The sequence below is a fragment of the Mesitornis unicolor genome, unplaced genomic scaffold, assembly GCF_000695765.1.
Source record: "Mesitornis unicolor isolate BGI_N332 unplaced genomic scaffold, ASM69576v1 scaffold6424, whole genome shotgun sequence".
Lineage (NCBI taxonomy): Eukaryota > Metazoa > Chordata > Aves > Mesitornithiformes > Mesitornithidae > Mesitornis > Mesitornis unicolor.
Window position 1 is genome coordinate 41,245 of NW_010181968.1, and position 20,053 is coordinate 61,297.

The 20,053-nt window shown below is 42.6% G+C and overlaps 1 protein-coding gene across 1 annotated transcript in view; it reads left to right on the forward strand.

Moving 5' to 3' along the window:
• PSMD1 (proteasome (prosome, macropain) 26S subunit, non-ATPase, 1) overlaps positions 1–20,053 on the forward strand; it is a gene marked incomplete at its 5' end in the record, with an annotated part of 67,041 nt that overhangs the window by 39,455 nt on the left and 7,533 nt on the right. Inside the window, 4 exons of the mRNA XM_010183596.1 lie at positions 3,105–3,219; positions 5,554–5,670; positions 13,456–13,558; positions 18,686–18,855. Coding sequence (XP_010181898.1) covers positions 3,105–3,219; positions 5,554–5,670; positions 13,456–13,558; positions 18,686–18,855 — 505 coding nt within the window. The remainder of the gene's footprint in view (positions 1–3,104; positions 3,220–5,553; positions 5,671–13,455; positions 13,559–18,685; positions 18,856–20,053) is intronic.

A 20,053-nucleotide genomic window follows, 5' to 3' on the forward strand; every position in this document is an offset into this window, starting at 1 on the left:
GGGAAATGGTTGAGTAACCATCCCTGGAGGGGTTTAATAGATGTGGAGATGTGGTGCTTAGGGACATGCTTTAGTGATGGACTTGGCAGTGCTGGGTTAACGGTTGGACTTGATGGTCTTACAGGTCTTTTCCAACCTAAGGGGTTCTTCGACTTCCTTGTTTTTATTTTGTGAGTGTTTGCACTGGAGGCTTAAGAAAATCAATCTTTCTTCTCTCTTTGGAAGTAATGAAGAATCCAAAACTTTCTTTGGTTCCTCAGAAATTGGGCAGCTCCTTCATCTTCCCTCTGGTTCTGCTTTCAGTGAAGACTCAAAATCTTTAGCCACAGAGGGCACTTGTTTCTTGTGGAGGTTTTGAGAGCAGCCAGTTGGTAAAACTAATAAAACTATTATATTTTACTGAGAATCTCTCATTACTGCCTCCGTGCATCTTTATTTTCTCTCTATGGTTTTGTTAATGACTTCTGAATCAAACCAAAGTGGATCTTGGAGGAAGTCCTTCACCTGCAGCCCATGTATCACAACAGCAGAACTTCTGGTGTAGGGTGGAAACTACTGGGTAGAAGTCCTATAGAAGAAACTTTTGAGACTTTTTTGGCTTCTCAATTCATTGAGTTTCCCAGTAACGGAGAGAACAAAGTTGAAGCTAGTTGGGCTGTTGGTTTTTTGTATATGAGTCTGGGTCCAGTGACGTCTACGTTTTGATGCCTTATGCAGGAGCGCTCAAGCAATTTTCAGACTCAAATGAAGGAAATAATCAGACTGTTCTTTTGTCGTCGTTCTGCTGCTGTAGTAAAATGTAATTGCAAAAGCAAACTGCTTGAGCAATGCCAGCGTTAGGAAAAAAGGAAGGAACCAGTGCATTAAAGATAATTTGATATAAAAATAGCCATTGCCTATCTTTCTAAGATATACAGCCCAGTTTAGAGACAAGCCCTAGGCTTTAATGTAGGAATTTTTAGATGAAATTACTGGACTCTGTTATGGGAAGGTCAGACTAGCAGACTATGGTATTTTGCTTCTGTCCTTAAAAATATATTAAATATACTCCAGATTTAGCATTTTTACTATGACTTCTAAGGAGGGATGGATGGGTGGGAAATGATGAAACTTTTGCCCACTGAATCTCCAGATGTGATCCTGGTATTTCATGTGATGTTATCTTCCATGTTTAACAAATGTCCATATTAGGACTGACTAAGAGTAGCCTGTTGTCGAGTGTGACTTCTGATAAGCAATTTCTCTTTTTCAGTACTGCTTTTGAGTTTTCTCACTTGGTTCCTGTTCCTCTGATAAGCATTTTCACAAGGCTTTTCACTGGCCTTAACCCACTTGTGGTTCTGCCTTCTAGGGAAAAGTAGGGGGACCCCTTCAGTAGCTTTAAGTCCTAAAGTGAATTTACAGAAGTCCCCCTGTCAAAATGTTTCACTATTTTGTGGATAGATTTGAGATAAAAGTGTTTAAAATAATGGCCACGAATAATGCAAATCTGGCTAAGAATTCCAAAGCCAATGAGCATACCTTAATCCTGATTTTATAACAAAAAGAATGCTGGAACTTCTGAGCCTTTGAACACAAAGATTTGTTCAAGGTAATGATTCTATAAAGTCCAGCTTTCTGAACAGGAGTTTAATGATTAATGCCACAAAGCGCATAATCCCAACGTTGCCAGAAGAGGTTTTTCTCTTCTTTGGCTCACAGCCTGCCTGAAGTAAAGCAAACACAAAGGTGTTCAGAGTCTTTGTGCAAGGGCTGAAGTCTTCTGTGCAGCTGAATGCTTGGGCTCATTTTTTACAGGATTTGTGATTCCTGGTCTCCACGTCAGCTCATTTTTAAAACAACATTGTCAGCATCCAAGCTGTTATTTGAGCAAGAGACTGACAGGTAGTTTTAAATGTGTCTTTTAGTTTAAACTCTTCACTTCTGCTTGTTTGCAGGACAGAATAAATCCATTTCCCAGCTCTTCTCCCTTTCTTAACATTTGTCATCATGGCTGCATCTTAGAGGCAGCAGGATTTCTGTGTTTGTTCCTCTCTTCAGCAATTTGGGAGGAGGTCTGGAGCCAGTCTAGTCCTGTCTGCAATCAACTGGAGCAGGAGAGAGGAGTGTAAAGAGGAGTTTAGGACCAGTTACCAGAGGAGACTGCGGGAAAGTGTGGAAATGGGAAGAGATAACAGAGTAGAAATTAACTGGGTTTGTGTGTAGGATGTAACTGAAGCATGAGTGTGTGGTTATAGGAGGGTGTCTTTGGTCCCCAGTCGCCATGAAAGAAGAGAATTAACTAGATTCTTGCTTAAGGTCTTTTTGCCTTGTTTTCTATGGTTCAGGTGTTCATTTAAGTAAAACCAGTGCTAGACCATACTCTAGAATAGTTTCACTACCTCTTGTGTGCTTTGATAGACAATGATCCTACCTGGTGCTGATTTTCCTGTGTAGAACAGGTACTGCCTCCAACTTCCATCTTTCAGTATCGCGAACACGAGAAGGGAAGCTAATGCTAAGGCATTCTTGGCTCTTCCTTTGTACGTTTCAGACTGAATTCAGTTTACAGTCAAAGTAAATGGCTTGCAAGACTGCTTTTAGGATTGTGAATGTGACAATCAGAAAACTGGTCTGGGCTGCAAGACACAGTGAGGTGGAGTGGATAACCAGATAATGTGCACTTTGTAAACAGACATAATTAAATCACTTGCAATTTATAGCTCCCCATCTTTCTTCTTCATCAACATGTACTTGCCAACCCCATTCCCGCATTGCTCTTGTGTTCACGGTGTCATTAAATTGGGTAATTTTAACAGATTAGCTGTGATAGATGCGCTCGTGATGAGTTCAGAATGCAGACTTGTCTGACGCAGAGACAAAATGTTATTTTACAAACAGTTTTGCTGTTGCTGCATTAGAAATGCTGAAATTAGCAGTGATGATACTGTGAAATGCTTTGTGCGGCATCAAAATTAGGAGTGGTAAGTATGACTACAAAGATGGGGGAAATTAATATATCCACGTGTGGAAGGACAGTTTTAAATTTTCCAGTATGAACGACGTGAAGTCTCCATATCTTGAACAACAATAATAAATGACATTGGTTTTTTGCCTTTCTTCAGGACTCCTGAGCAGTGTCCGAGTGTGGTTTCTTTGCTGTCGGAGAGCTACAATCCCCATGTGCGTTATGGGGCTGCCATGGCTTTGGGAATCTGCTGTGCGGGGACTGGAAACAAGGTGAGGACCCAGAACATCCATTGCCAAGAGTTTCTGCTCCCTCCTGCCGCAGAAACATTTGTGGGGAAATATCACACACAGAGATCAGGTTTCTCTCGCACCGCTTGGAGTAGAGCAGTCCTTTAAATTCTTTAACTGTCCTGGGCATACAGATTCTTTTCCTGCTTGTACAAATAGAGTAGAAAAATGTTTTTATAAGTTATTACCCCATTCTTGGAATTTTGTCTTCAAAACTTTTCTTAGAGTCTTCTTACTGTCAAGTTGCCATTGAACTTTAAGTGTATGTTCAGTACTCCTTTGCCCTTTTACAGATTGCTTTAGGGGGAACAAATGACAGGAAAACAGCAGGTGGTTTGCAGCATTTCTACCTCCTTTCTTCTTTCCTGTGATACACAATTCATGAAGGATCCCTGTAGTAAAGCCAAGTGCAATGAAATTTAATGAAATTTACTGTAGTTTCAGGTGTATAATTCACAACCAGTAAATTTTATCCTCACTTTGCAAGTGTCAGTGAAGGATAATTCTCACAGATGATAGCAGGGACATTTTAGAGTAGAAGGATTCCCATTTCTGCTATGGGAAGTGAGAGTTCATTGGGACAAGCAGCGAATAAACTTGGGGATAAGCTTCCTCTACTTCACCCACATGTGTGTATAATCTACATCACAGTTTCAAAACAGGTGCACAGACTGTATGGAAGTAATATTTCGTTTTGAGTGTTTGATAAATCTCACACTTATCTGCATCATCCCTTCCTCAGCCAGCACTAACACTTGGTCTGTGGCTCTTGCGAGCGAGCGCTCTCGCGTGTCACTGTGTTGTGATACGCACAGAATGCTGGCGTCCACTGCTTGCCATCTACAGGATCTAAAGCATGCAGGCTTGAAAGCAAAACCAAAGTCCTGTTTTTGTCCATGTTGCTTTATTCTCAAGTGGAAGATGGAACCAAGGAGCTTATTTTTAACCTGCTGCATCTGACAAGTTGATTTAAGTGGAAATGCTTTTAGTTGCACAAGGAAGTCTGTTTTATTTCCAGATACGTTGTGTGAGAAAGACCTAAACCATCAGATTATATGCAGACATGTCTTTCAGAGCTTATATTAGTAGGTTTGTAATGCCCAAATATATTCAACTTTGGAGATGGGAAAGTTCAGCTTTTTGTTATAGTGGATGCTCCATACATGGTATTGAAGGGCCAAAGGATGAGTGAGTCACCTTCAGGTGGAGAATTCTGTAGTGTCTCAGTTGGCAAGAGCAGTTTAAACGAAGGCATGATATTATTCTAGAAGCAGTTTTTGAAAACAAGCTGATTTTGTACAAAACGCTATTTCTAAAAGCCTCACCCTGACAGAAGTAGCGCGAAGAGGGGTCTGTGCTGGGAGACTCTCACACTCAATTGCATTTGCTCATGTCCTAAGTATGGACAGGAGAGAACTCCCTACAAGAGATTTCCAAGTGATTCTGTCTGACTCCTGTCATCAGAAGATCACATAATAGATTAAAAGGGCTCTTTCAGCCTCGTAGGGTGGGTGTCTAACTGTTATCTTTCCTGTTCCAAACAGTATCTTATCTAACAGATTCCTTCACATGCAATTTCTGAGTGCTTTTAGAGAGCCCCTGCATTGCTACAGACCAGTGGACTGCACAGAAAGGAGTACTTGATGATAGATCATCATGAATCACATTTCTATTGCACTTAGCTGCATAGTTACTGAATTTGAAGAAGCAGTAGAACGTTTTGAAATGTTTTCAAAACCTAGATTTACTAGATGTGTGCTCAGAGGCAGCCCCACTTGCTGTAGGATTGAAATGAATGCTTTCGTGTGATGCTAAATGCTACAGGTTCTAGCAGTAAAGTGTAAGGCCATGAATTTGGGACCTGGGTTGTTTTATAACCTTCAGCATGTTGTTTGATATCTCTGATTCATTTGTTCCTTACACAGAAAGTGAAGGTAACACTGATGTATTTTGTTGGGAAAAATGGCAAAGAAAGTGTACAAATAATTTATGTGTACTATTTACCACATGTCAGTAGTTCTAACGTGCTGAATGCATCTGTCACTTATGGCAACTGTTGTTTATTTGTTGCCCAGTTTCAACAAGTAGATCTTGTTCCATCCATCGCTTGTTTTTTGTGGATTTTTTCTGTCCTGATTGATTGAAACCCATAGAAATGCAGATTTCTGCTTCATCCCTACCAAGGACAGGCAAAATATACTTTTTAATATATTTGATAGCATCAATCTGATAAGTTTCCATTAGAGTACTGAATCCTGGGATATTAAAAATAACAGTGTTAACTTTGTGACTGCTTATTTCTTGTTTTCCTTTTAGGAAGCAATTAATTTGCTTGAGCCAATGACAAACGATCCTGTGAACTATGTACGTCAAGGAGCTCTGATTGCATCCGCCCTTATCATGATCCAGCAGACTGAGATTACCTGCCCAAAGGTAATGTGGCATACCTTGCATACCACTTTGTTAGGTGGAAAAATGGCATCGGATGCCAAATCTTTAGTGCTTGGCACTGCACGTTGGAGTGTACGTGCCTTGTGAAGAGCCAGGGATGAATGCATGGCAGGAAGCTCTTCACAGATGAGAGTGCACACTTTGAATTTTGAATGGAGGAGCGATGTGTGCTGACTGAAACATGGCTGATAGATGACCGGCTTTTAACTCTAGGTGTTACAAGAATAAATACTCTTTCTTAAAAGGTCTAAAAGCATCTTATAATGATATGAAAGTGACTGTCTTCTGCTGCTCTGTGCTGAGGTGTGTATGCTCATGATTTATGTGAACACCAATATTTACTAAAGGCGGTTTTATGATAGCAAACTTAGTTTTGGATGGGGTCACACTGCAGTGAAGCCTTGATGTAACTATTTCTTTTGAAGCCAGTCTTACTTCTTTCAGATGAAACAGTTTCTGCTGTTAGAACTGGCTTAGCGGCTTTATAGCAAGTGTATTTTTTTAATGGAGTTTTTCTTTCTGCTCAGAAGGCAAAAAGGATTTCATCTGCTGTGTTTAGCTTTTAGAAATAGATTGCGCTGTGAATACATGACCGATGATGATATGCAAACATTTGTACAGACGAAAAGTCAGCATTAATAGGAGCTCTGAGGTGCCACGTATCATCTGTGCTGCTGAGTGCTGAGGCAGGGCAGTAGCTGGTACTTTGCTACTCATCTGTCATGTATGGGTTGCTTTTATTGATGTCATTTTAGAGGTTGAACTGTGATTAAAAACAACCACTTTTTTACTGCATTTGGATGGGAAAAAAGAAGAAAAACTCCTTTTACTGTGGAAAATTTTACTTAAAGTCAGCGAAGGAAATCTACAGATACAGGTGTTTGAGTATTTCCAAGTCATGGAGCATGAACGTTTGCTGGCAGACAGTCTGTTCCTTTGAATTATTAAAAAAAAGACCCAGTTAGTTCTCACCGAGCAGAATCTGGGAGCGTTATTTATATTATCAGAGTAAGCCAGTGAAGAAGATGAGTTCTGTTGGATCCCCTCATCTTCCAGGATACAAAGTCTCTATAATATGAAGTTGAATTGTCTTTCTATGGATAAAACGGCTCGTTGTTTTTATTGTTTCTTCCTTAGTCAGGTGCTTGGAATGCCAACCCTCGTTATAGCGATGAGGTTTAATCATTCTTTGTTCCTCTAATGTTGGGCAAATTGTTTAGCTCTCTTGTGCCTCAGTTTCTCACCTGAAAGGAGTAAGGATGAGACTTTCTCCTATGAAAAGACATTATGAAAATAAATTAATTTTAGTTTGCAAAAAAATAATAAAAGAATAATTTTATTATTTTAATCCTCTTGGGATGGAAACTGCAGACAGGTCTAAATCAGTCAGCTATCCGAGACTGTTGTGGAGTATTTGCTGAGTCTGTCTATTGAGTGTTCAGTCCTTTTGAGATGATTGGTGAAAGAATCCGTGTGTCCTAAAGAAAAGTGCAGACAGGAAAACAGCCAGCAAAAATAGAGCTAATCTGAGGTGTGTAATAAGACAGATCTCTTTCCCCAAACAGGCCTGGTAACCTTGACTTCAGAGGTATGTGTAATATTAGGACTTGTTCAATGGGTGATTAGAATAGTGAGCTAGGAAATACAGGATGAGATGTATGGTCTGGAGTTCTGTGGATTGTTTAAAAATGGGAAGAGGGTCTTAAAAGGCTTTACGCCAAAGCCCTCTAAGCCAAAATTTGTGTGGCGTTGCATAATATAGATACAGAAGGCAATTCATCACCCCGTCATAGAAGTACTGCTGATATTAAAAAAGAAAGTAAAATAAAAAACCCAACGAACCCCTCGAAACTACAGATTATAAACTAATAAGTATTCCCTGAAATAGTCTGCTAATTTAGGATCTGATTACAGAATGTATCGATTTTACTTGTTTTAACTCCCCAAAATGTAGTTAGAACCATCATAGTTTCTTCTTGGTTGTGCCCAGCGACAGGACAAGGGGCAGTGGTCACAAACCAGTACACAGGAGGTTCAGCTTAAACGTGAGGAGAAGCTTCCTTCCTGTGAGGGTACCAGAGCATGGCCCAGGCTGCGCAGAGAGGCCGTGGAGTCTCCTTCTCTGGAGACATTCAAACCCCTGGCCGTGTTCCTGTGTGATCTTCTCTGGGTGACCCTGCTCTGGCAGGGGTTGGACTGGGTGATCTCCAGAGGTCCCTTCCAGCCCCTACCATGCTGGGATTCTTGCTCAAAGGTCAAAGGAATATTTTGAGGAATATGTTGCCAATTAAGTTAGTTATTATCCATGGGAACCTTTTTTTGGAGCATTCTGCCAGTCTGAAGAGAAAATTATTTTACTCTGATCTGAAAGGGTCTTGTTCAGAAATAGCCATTTTTGAATTGCAGTGATATGAATTGCATTTTGATATGATTAGATTCCTAAATGGCACAGTGGTGCACTGTGCACCAAAGTGTCTCACCTGATGTATGGCAGCACTTGCATTGCTGGAGAGTCATAGAATCACAGAATGGTTTGGGTTGGAAGGGACATCAAAGCCCCCCCAGCCCAACCCCCATGGGCAGGGACACCTCCACCAGCCCAGGCTGCTCCAAGCCCCGTCCAACCTGGCCTTGGGCACTGCCAGGGAGGGGGCACCCACAGCTTCTCTGGGCAACCTGGGCCAGGGCCTCACCACCCTCACAGTCAAGAATTCCTTCCTAATATCCAGTCTAAATCTCCTCTCTTCCAGTTTAAAACCAATCCCCCTCGTTCTGTCGCTGCCTGCCCTTGTAAAAAGTCCCCTCCCCAGCTTTCCTGTAGGATCCCTTCAGGAACTGGAAGGCCACAATAAGGCCACAGAGCCTTCTCTTCTCCAGGCTGAACAGCCCCAACTCTCAGCTGGTCCTCGTAGGGGAGGTGCTCCAGCCCCTGATCATCTTCGTGGTCCTACTCTGGACCTGCTCCAACAGCTCCATGCCCTTCTTACACTGGGGGCCCCAGAACTGGATGCAGCACTGCAGGTGGGGTCTCACCAGAGCAGAGTAGAGGGGCACACTCAGAATAAGCAGCTATAAAGAAGAGCGTGGTGGGTTTTGTATCCCACAAGCTGTATTTATGGCATTGATGGGGTTACAGAGAAGCTCAGTTTTACATATCACTATCTCACTGCCGCTAAATACTTCATGATGCTTTGCATGTGGGAGACGGTGATTTTAATGAAGGTTGTGGCATACAGTTTGACCAGCTTCCTTGCTGTCTTCTACCTTTGTATTTATCTTCCTCTTTGTTGTGCTCACTCTATTTAAACAACTTAATTAAAGAGTTTAAATAAAGAATTGTCATTATATGGAGGTCTCTTGAACTTGCAAGTTACTTAAGTTCCAAAAAGGGGTAGCAAATCCTGGGTAAAGCTGATCTGGCCTCTTTGGAGTTGAAACACAATTCCTCCATGTGCAGCCAGCATGATTTTTCCTGACCTCTGATACATTTAAGAACCACATTAGTGCAGGATATAGAACGATAACAAGTTTATTTTGTGAAATGGAATCCTAAATTACAGATGTGATGAGATCATTGTAACAGAAATCAATGACAACTTCATTATGTATTTGGGACCTGCAGGTTTATTACTATAGCAATTCTGGAAACGAACTACATGTCTAACATCTTGAATTGAATTTACATTTTCCTGGTTTTGTGTTAGGATGGTCATCTTGGCAGAATGAGAAGAAAATAAGCAAAGTTAAGGCCTTTCCTCCATCCTCCTCTGATCGTAAACTGTTACCTTTAAGATGTTGTGAAGAAACCAGGACCAGATTGCTTTTCCCACCCCCTTTATATGAAATGCTAGGGCTTGCTGAGATGCAGGAATTATTTCTGGTAGGACTTCCCCATTCCTTCACGTAAGCCTGTTACTGTCAGATGCTTCTGCATGCTGCATACTCTTTCGAGAGAGCAAGCGTATGCAGAATAACTTTAACTTTTGAAGCAGATAAACTTGGCATGTTCTATCTAAAACCCGTTTTATTAACAATAGATTTCTTAATGCTCTTTTTCTTAAGAACCTACATTTGCAAAAAGCATCATGCTCATCACCTGCCACCGTTTCCCTTAGTTAACTGTTCATTGAGTCATCTTCTTAACAATCTCATGGGCTTCATGCGCATGAACGTTCACTGGTGGAGGGAGAAGTGGTAAACAGCCTGATAAATGACAGCCCCTTGGGTTTGTGGTAGGAAATGGAGCTGTATCGCTCTCATGTCTTAAAGCCTCTGTGCATTTGGCTTCGTTTGAAATCAGTGGCATGTAATTTTGGCTAGCACTGATGATCAGAACGGGGTGTGTGTATGGGTAGTAAAGGTGGCATGGGTCACTGCCTGCGTTTTACTGTTCCTCCTGGAAGCTGCCCAAATAAATGTCTCGATAGCATTTCCAAATGTTGCAAAACTTTTAAAGTGCTCAAAGATTTCAAGGGAGAAACTGAGTTTGTGGGTTTCGTAGCATATTAAATAAACGTATTCAGTAGTTTGGGATGTGCTTGTTGCTGTGGTTTGAAGGAAAAAATAATAGCAGCATGAAGGGCTCTGTTAGACAAACTGGCAGATTTTGCTTCAAAAGCTTAATAAATTAAAAAAATTAAGCTGTCTGTTGACATCTTGCTCCACTCTGTACGAGGTGAGTGCCCCAACAGCAAAAGCAGAACTGAGTTTTTGTCTGTACCGCTCTCGCTTTCTCCAGAGAGATGGAACAGTGGCTCTGGGTGAGGATGACACCTCCCTGAGCTGCCAAAGCAGGCATTCCCCAGCAGCAAAGAAGGTTTTACAGCTGGGACCTGATATAGTCAAAAATCCACTGCCGTGAAGCATTCGCCTTATAGGAACAGCCTCGGTAAGTGTGCAGGCCCATGGCACAGCCAAGTGCTGAACAGTCCTTTGATCTCTGTTTGCCTGGCTCTTGAGGCCAGTTGGCGCAGGCTCACACTCTTTCATAGAATAATTTTGCTTCCACCGATATTAAAGTAAGATTTTGAAAAGGGTGCACTTTCTCAATGCATTTTCCAGGGTTGGCAGTGGTCTGCGGCTCATGATGCACAGGTTTGTAGGATTTATCTGAAAGCAGAACCCACTCCTGCTATGGCACCACGTATTTTTTATTTTAATAAGTAGTCAGCTTGCTGCCCTGCATGGTGTCCTGGCGCCACAGCTGGTGGGTTCTTGGTGGGCTCGTTGCCCAGGTATTTTGTTCACTTGGGTGCTCACAGGGGCAGCTCACAGGGCAATGAGCAGGGAAGGTGGGAGACTTCCCCTCTGCCCTCTGTCCCGAGGTGCTGCTCCATCAGACTTCAGATGCCAGTGCGAACATCAGCAGTTCTCTGGGTGTCTTCTCACTTCAGCCAGGGTTTCGCTCTCTGAAGATTTGATTGCGGTGTAAATTCCAGATTATTGTCCACCAAACGAGCTTTGTAACATCCGTCTGTTTGTATAAATATTCCAAACGCAGAAGCTGAGCCCAGAGTCCTGGCAATGATGTGCTTTAAACAGAGGCACTGGAATCCTGCTGCTCAGCGCAAACAGAGGAATAGTTTCACGTGTTGCTTCTGTGTGTCTGTCCCAAATAATATTGGAAGGCTGCATGTGGTTGCTCTTGATGCTGCACAAGGCCCTGTTCCAGGTTACAAATGAAAACCGAGATATTTTTCCAGCGTACAAGAGGTCATGCATAAGAAACAAACTGTTTATATTAAATGTGTAAACCTCAGTGTAAGCCTTTATAAATAAAAATTGGGAGAGCATGAAAAAAGCATAAATGGATTGAAGCAGGAGCAGGGTTTGGTCAGTGTATCTAGAATAAACCCTGTATTGTGTGGCTGCCCTGAAAATGTACATTGCTCCTCTTTTTTTAGCTTTAATAGATGCAAGGAAATTTAAGTCACTTCCTTCTGGGGGCAGGGACTACTAACTAAAACCTCTTCATGCAAAGGGGAATTGGTGAATAGAGAACTGATGTTAGCACACAAATTGTTGGACTTACCTAGCGTGAAAGATGGAAATAGCTGCTGGTTTTACACTGTTGGTTTTAATAAATGCTCATGGGTTGGAGTGGCAAACTCTGTCTTCTTTCCTTCCCAGACACTGGACGTAATCTCTCCAAGGTATGGTCCCAACTTCTTACTGCCTCTGGTCAGAAATTCACATGTGAAATGTGGTGAAATTCATTGCTAGCGTTACCTTGGCTGCAGGATTTACCTCATGGCTCTGATGTGCTTTTGCTGGGGAGTCTGATCTCGTGCTTTGCTGAGGATCCCCCGCAGTTTGATTTATCCCCTCAGTCAGCTCTTCGTTCTCTTTTGATCTTTGTACCTTGCTGAATCCCAGTTTAACAAAATGTCATTCCCAGCGCAGTTCTCCTGTCACTGACTCAGTCGTATGAATGGTTGGTATTGTGAAATGGGTGTGAAAATGCTTTTTTAAGCGCTTTGAGATTCCTCAGTGCACTTGAAGACATGAGCCAGGAGCGATGCCTGAGGGCTGCTCCTGATGCTCTGCCCACTGGTGTCCTGCATGAAGCTTGTTCAAGACGTTTTGGAAAGAGCGTTTCTGAAAAGACCACCTCTGTTTTTGAGCACACAATCACTTAGGTTGGAAAAGACCTTTAAGATTGTCAAGTCCAACTGTAAACCTAACACTGCCAGGACCACCACTAGACCATGTCCTTAGGTGCCACATCTTCACATCTTTTAAACACCTCCAGGGATGGTGACTCAACCACTTTGCTGGGCAGCCCCATCCAGTGCATAATAACCCTGGTAGTGAAGAGATTTCAAGTGAAGACTGAGTATGAAAACAGAAAAAACAAAAGCAGTATGTCGCAGGGATGTCTGGATTACAGTTAATTTAGGGAAGAGGTATAAAGATTCTTTCAGATACGCAGTGGATGGGATGCAACCTCCCAGGTTTTGACTGGGTTGCAGATTAAGACTTCGTCGTCTGCTTTTTCAGTTATAAAAATTCCTTGAGCTGTATTGTTGCTCCACTGTCTGTATTAAAGACATAAGTTATTAACTTGTGATAAAGCCTTAGATATTGCTGGATGTGACAGCGTTCTGCCTCTTCAACACTTGGTGAACCAGTGAAAGCTCAAGCTGTTTAAAACACTGACAATAATTTAAGTGAAATTTTAGCAATTTCCCATACTAATCTGTGCTTAAGATATTGTGGTTGACATACCATGGCATAAACTATTACTTTATTAAATATTTTCATTAATGATTTTCACTTAAAGGGTAGGAGTGCAGTAGCAAAATTCACTGATGACGCAGCATAGGAGCGCTATCAATGCAGCAGAAATATTGTACAGGAAAGACCCAGTAGGTTTGAGCTTTTTAGAAGTAGGAATTGGAGGAAATGTAATAAAGCGCAGTGTCATGCACCTAAGAACAGAGAGTAGTCCCTGCTACAGACTCATCAGTTGATCTTTTGTTCCAGTGAGGCTCCAGAGGTTCTCAGGGTATTCCTGTATGCTCTGCAAAATGTGCTTTGGAAATGCACTGACTATTTTAAAATCATTGTATGGGTATCTTCAAGTGGGGAAAACCTCTGTAATTAATTATCAGTGGATGACTTGTAACATCAGTCACTAAAGCCATTGAAAAGACAAACGATGTCCTAGGATGCAGAAATCCAGGATGCTTCCAGTAAAGACGGAATATTTGACTCATGCAGTCAGTTTTATAATCTCTCTTTTTTCTTTTCATTTCTTTTATCCAGGTCAGCCAGTTCAGACAGCTCTATTCCAAAGTGATCAATGATAAGCACGATGATGTTATGGCAAAGTTTGGAGCGATCCTGGCACAAGGCATTTTGGACGCAGGTAATTCCTCATATATTTACAGCAGTCAAAATTTCTTAAATTTATTTGGCTACAGTAGCTGTGACAGCAAATTTCATTTGGGAGATGAGGTGCTGGCTTTATGCCTGTCATGTGTTAGTAGCAAGAAGTCTGTAATTTCAAATCATTTCATCTAATTAAAGTAATAAACCCTGTTTTGTAGTTTCTGCTTGTATCAGCGTGCTTCTGCTAGGAGAGACTCAACCCAGTCACTGCAGCAGAATTCTGTCCAGAAGTCTGGACAAATACAATCTTTTTTGCTTTCAGTCTGTTTCGTCACCCCAAAGGTTGATTTACAGCACAATAGGTTGCTGCTTTATTTTTCAAAGTAAGCGGCTGCTCCAGAAATTTGGAAACCTTGTGGTATCCAGTCCTTGTATTTTGTTTTTTTCTGTAAAAACATGACATAACCAATTTTTAAAAAATATATAGGTATTAAATATGTTTTTAATAACTAGGGTTTGCCTTTTTCCTGATTATTAAGAGAGGTGTTGCACAAAGAGGGGGACACAGTGTCCTGGCTTTTGCTGGGATTGAATCATAGAGTCAGTTTTTTATTCAGGAAAGCTGCATTTCTGTGAGGACTGTGATACTCGATTTCATCGTAACAAAGTGGCAAGACCCAGATGAGGAGGAGTCATGAGGAGATAGGACAAACATCTGAACCACAGCACACCGTTAACTGCATCAGTGGTGCTTCAGAAGGCTCAGTGTCACAAACTATTGCCTTTTTCTAGCATAGGATCTATCATCTCATGGGTTTTAATGACTGAATGTTGAGCCAGGGGTAGGAGTCTCTAAAGGCTTTAGCATTTCCCAAGGACTGAATTGCAGGGCCTATTAAGGAAGGTTTCTGTAAGTAGAGAGGACTGGTGATGTTTCATATTTTTCCTTTTGCTGGAGTTAAGACTTGTGCAGTGCTGCGCATGTCTGGCACCGCATTGCACACCTTTTCCAAGTCTCCAAACACCATTTCTCTCATCTGGTCTCTCGTGCTGTGGCCTTTTCTCACCACACATCTCCTCATTCCCTGTGGTAGGTAGGAACAAGCTGGTTTTCATTGTACTTGGAGATCAAGGTTAGTCCTGAAGTCACATAAGCAATGAGGGCTCACATTTGTCTGTGGCATGGCTTTAAGCACAGCACTGTGGTTATGCAGTGCCTGTACGAAATTTCTACATCTCCAAGCCATGTGGTGAGGGGAGAAAAACTAGGGCTTAAAAAGCTCTTTTCCCAGTGGGCATGTGTCAGTCAGGCTGCTCTGTGCCTTATCACCAGGGCTACCCAGAGAAGGAAGCAACAGGAACCACCTTCATCTCTCTTGCCTCCCAGGTACCCTCCTGAAGCTCAGACTGAGCAATATTCTTGGCACAAGTCCGTTACAATAATTTGGGTTATTCCCATACTCACACTGTTGCTGGGAAGCCAGATCCCTGCTTAAAGAGATTTTTCTCTCAGCAGTACAGACCTGCTTTGAATTCCAGCCTTTAAGATTAAATCATAAAAATGCAGCTAAAACCTTATTTGCTTCCTGTGTCACTCATGTGCTGTATAATGACTTGGAAACCAGAAGCATCCAATTTTAATAAACTACATGTGAATTTGTGCCAGCTTTAACCTCTCCATTTCTTGCTGCACTGCTGAGGGAAGGCTGTGAACCACCCTTTCCTAACCTACTGCCACTTTCATTAGAGCCTCTTAAAAGAATAAATGCTTTTTATCTCTCCCATACAATGCAAGTGCTTATCTGAAACAATGAGCTATAGAATTTAATTATCACTACCAGGAAAAAAGGGTTCTTTGTGTCATCTACCACACTTGGGGCAATTGGGTTTGTTGGAGAAAAGTATAATTCTCTTCTAATGACAAGCTTTGATTAAAAGTGCAAGATTTCCAGTGTGACTGGGAGAATGATGCGCTGGAGGCAGTTGTTTGACTGGTGGTTTCGTGGCAGGAGCAGGGTACCTTGGGAGCACTGAAGTGGAAATGAATAATTTGGTCATTTTCTAATTGTTAGGCCCAGTTGTTTAATAAAATAAGGAAAATGTAGACACTCAGATTTAGCTCAGAGATTTTTATTTTTTTCCCCCAAAGCCTCTGAACTTTTATAATGCTCCCCTTCACGTACAAACACGTGCTCTCATCTTTCAGGCTGATGACTCCCTTTCTGCTCTTTGCCAAATCAATATGCTTTATTTTCTGGAGTATGTATTTGTAAATGTGAGCTACCAAAGGGATGTACTGATCTAATTAGATGCCAGCATTTTACCTGCTTGAGAACTCTTTTGCCCTCTGGACTGTAGGTATCCTCTCTGGTTCTTGATGCCACATTTCTCAGTCAGTGAGAAAAGAGGAGCAGCAGTCACTACACAAATACCTCTGTGGCCTATCTGGAAAATCCTTTTCTTGATACATGGGAAAGGTTTGGGTGGGATCAGCGATGCAATGGGTTGAGGACAAGGTGGAGCACTGGGCAGTGCAGACTGAAGCCAGAGAGGCAGTTGACAGCCCCAATGCTGAATGTACCAAATTCTTTATAGTTTGGAGTCATTTATCATGAGTGATGAAAGTGTCATGGAAATTACAGAGGAAGGAGTTGCTGATCTCCTCACTGCTGCCTCTCCCAATATGCCTCTTGCATGTTGTGTTACTTTGGATGTTAAAGACTTTAGTACAAAAAGTGAACTTTGATGCATAAGGTCTGCTCTCCCCCATGTTGAATTCAGTGCTGCAGTTTCCCACCTTTTTCCTGCCTGTCTCTGTTCATGAACTCTTTATGTAAAATTAATTCTAACTTTCTGGTATTTAGGAAAAAAAAGCCATTATGCCGTGCTAATGTGTTTGTCCATTGGATTAGTGCTACCTTGTGCTTCATTGCCCACGTGAGTCAGGTTGCTGGCACATGCTGAAATCAACTCTGCTGGGGTTTTGATGCCTCATCCTGTGAGATTTTGACTTTTCCATGCTGCTGCTAACAGTTCAGGTCGTCTTCATTCACTGCATGGATGAAACAGATTGTAAGTCTGTGCTGATAGAGGCAAGAATGGTCTGATATTGTTTGAAAATGGGAGGCAGCCTAGGCCAGAGGTGGAAATTGGCTTAAGCATCTTTAGGTGATGACTTGTGCTGGTGCCTTGTCCTGGCGTATGCTACCAGAGTATTACCAAGTGCCACCATGGCTCTGTAAAGGGGGAGTTCATCAGGGTATGCAAATCATCTGTGTCTGCTTGCTGCACTCCTCCTCTTGTTAACTGACGTTAAACTTCGTACCAGAAAATCCTCACAGCCGACACTTTAATCCAGCAAACCTTGCCACAGTGGCAGTGTGAATTCTGGGAGATGCTCCTTGCAGTATGACCCAAGGAGCCCTAAACATTTTTCTTGTGTGTTTTTATAATTATATTTTTTTCAGGCATCCTGTCACAGCTTTCATCCAGCCAGCCAAAGATGTGAAATGTGTTCCCTTCCAGGTTGTCAGGGCTGCTACTTAATCATGAAGATAAATCCCAGTTGTGCAATATCGTGTCTCCCCACCTTTCCTGCTGCCTGCCAAACCCTGGGAGTGAGGGTGGGCTGTGTGTGGGTGTAAGACAGCAGAAAGAAGTAGCATGACAGCATCTTTTGAATATGAAATCTGTTATTCATCCAGGAAGTTCCAGAGACTGGATAATATAATTCTAAAAGTTAAAATAAATTCTGAAAATTGAAGTCTAAAACTTTGATAAAAGTCTAGTTACTCTGCTTGTGCAACATTCACTGGGCTGCTCGATCCAGAATATCTGCAGATTTCTGACCTACCCCTTATGCAGTGATGCAGTGAAGAAAAGTTCCAAGTCAAGATGGGGGAGAAGACCAGAAATTTGAGTGTGCAGTGTTTGACATGCTTAAGGGTAGCACAAGACCTCGGGCAGTCCCTCCTTAATGCTGTAGCAAATTTAAATATAAGGGTGAGAGGTTGGTGTCGGAGAAAATAAGGAGAAGCAGAGCAGACCCAGCAGTAGTAAAAGACAAGAATATAACTGTCTTTCCTCAGAGAGGTGGCTGGAAGGAGTTCTGCAGTCAGACAGGAGGAGATCTATTGCTATCACAAAAGGAAAAGCGAGGAGATAGTGTGTATGCAGAGTATCCTACAGGAGGGCATCAAAACCCTCCATCTTCCACTGCTTCTCTTGGGACTAACGCTGACAGATACCTGAGATGAGATTACTGCTTCATTCAGGACTGTCATTAGTTTTGGCAGCACAAATTAATTGTGCTTGTCTTTAAAACTCAGACAGCTCCGTTGCTGCCTGACGCTATCGAGGTGGCTGTTTGTGCGAGGCAGAGGAATGCTACTCCAGTTGGGGGTTTTCAGCTGTAAAGCACTCCCAAGTTTGCAAGGAATGGGTGTTTATACTTTAACAAAGTTAACCTCCTTGTACTTGGTCTTCTCAGCAGTAATGGACTTGCCTGGTGCTCTCTTCAACTGGAATCAATGCGTTCATCAGAAGCCTGAAGATCAGATTAACACTTTCTCATTCTGTCTGCAAGCCAAATCTTTCAGTTTGGTTTCTAGCTGGACGTTCCTGCACTACATCAACATATGGAGTTGTTTTAGTCTCTGCTTTGCAAGTACAAAGCTACGACTTGGTTGTCTGGCAGAGATGTAATTTTGCTGCAAAGACTGCAGGAGCTTGTCTCTTTGCTGCTTAGATGGATAACCTCTAGGAGCAACTTCTGAAGCTGCTGCAGTTTACATTTTTTCCTACTGAGATGGTGTAGGATAAAAACCTAGGCATATTTCTTCTGAATAACTGACAGTTTGGGGAGGCAGATGCAGAAAGAAAAGTTTCTGTATGCACTGCTTTATATCCACCATTTTCCCTGGGAGTCTTGTCTTGTGGATCATCTCTATGCTGTGTTTTAAAACTGCTTATGGCAAAGGTTTGCCTTTTTCTCCCCCTCTCCCTGCCTTCTGTACTTTGGTTTAACATCCATCCTGGCAAAATGAGCATGGAGGGGCTGTATTCACTGTGGCTTGTGCAGCTGTTTTGGAGGTGCATTGCCCAGGTGTCTTTGTAATACCCAGGAATGTGTTAACTAACTTATTTCATTCGTGATTCGTTACAGGGGGCCATAATGTGACTATTTCGCTGCAGTCAAGGACAGGACATACTCACATGCCTTCTGTGGTGGGCGTTCTGGTCTTCACCCAGTTCTGGTTCTGGTTTCCTCTGTCACACTTCTTGTCGCTGGCTTTCACCCCAACCTGTGTCATTGGCCTTAACAAGGATCTGAAGGTATGTGCCGAGCAGAGAGGAGAAGAGGTGCTGATAGCTGCTTGGAACACTCAAGTGGTCTGGGAAGGAGGGGTGTGCATAGATTTCTTGCTTTTCTTTGCATGTCTCCAGCTTGTTTGTGCCAGAACAGGCGCTAACTGGAGGAAGTCTGAAAAGCAGGCTTAAATTGCAGAGCTGGTGGTGGGAATAGGGACAAGAAAAATGTAGAGAGCGGACTTTGACCTCTTTACTTCAAAACAGCGTGCGAAGAAAGGAACTCGAGTCAGTGTATGTGGACAGAGACCACCCTAATAACACTTCAGAAGGTCAAGGTTATTGGAAAAAAAAAGTGTGTTGCCCCCTGCCCTTCCAAATAAATTATGTGTTATTCTCCCCTAGGAAAGCTAGCAGTGGGAAAGCAGGATGTGTTTGGATTCCTTGGGGAGTCAACATTCAACCAAGCAGTCATGGGCACTGCTTTTTTTCTTGTGCTGCTCAGCTGTGGCATGGCCCCTGCAAGCTGCACACCATGCTGAGTCTCCTGTGCTGAAGGACTGAGCTAGTGACTTCCACAGGAGTGTGCAGCCCCCTCCTGTTGCTGCTGCAGGTTTATTCTGTGATGCACAGAGCATGCACAGGGCTGGGCTGCACTGAGCCCCTCTGTGGGACCGAGCCAGCTCCCTGGTCCAAAACCTTCTGGCTCTTGGTTGCTCTTGTCCAGCTGCCTTGGGCCGAGCATTGAGGCAATGTACACACAGCTCAAAATTCTCACTCTGAAGAGAGAGGTTGGCATGAAAATGCTGTGTGGTTTTTTGGGCTTTTTTTTTCCTTTCTGTCCTGAATACTTCACAGAGGTTGCATTGCTACCTTGTCTCTGCCTCTCCCTGGCAGTACACCGTTTGCTCAGCACCTTTTTGGCTGCTTGGCTCCACTGCCATTTTGTCTCACTCTCCCCACCTCTTAGAGTTTCCAGGGAACCCAGATGGGCTGTCCTATAACTTGACTTGCATACTAAAGCCAGCTGCAAGCTGTGTGTATATTATGGGCTGCACCACACCCACACCACTCTGCTTCCTCAGAGCAGTCCTGTTCCCTTCTTGCTCCATGATGTGTTGTAAAGGAAGACAGTTGAGATACTGCAGAAATTAATTCAGTTTAAGAATGTGGATGTCAAAAGACGCTTTCTGCCCTTGCTTAAGTAGCCAAGAGAATATGTGAC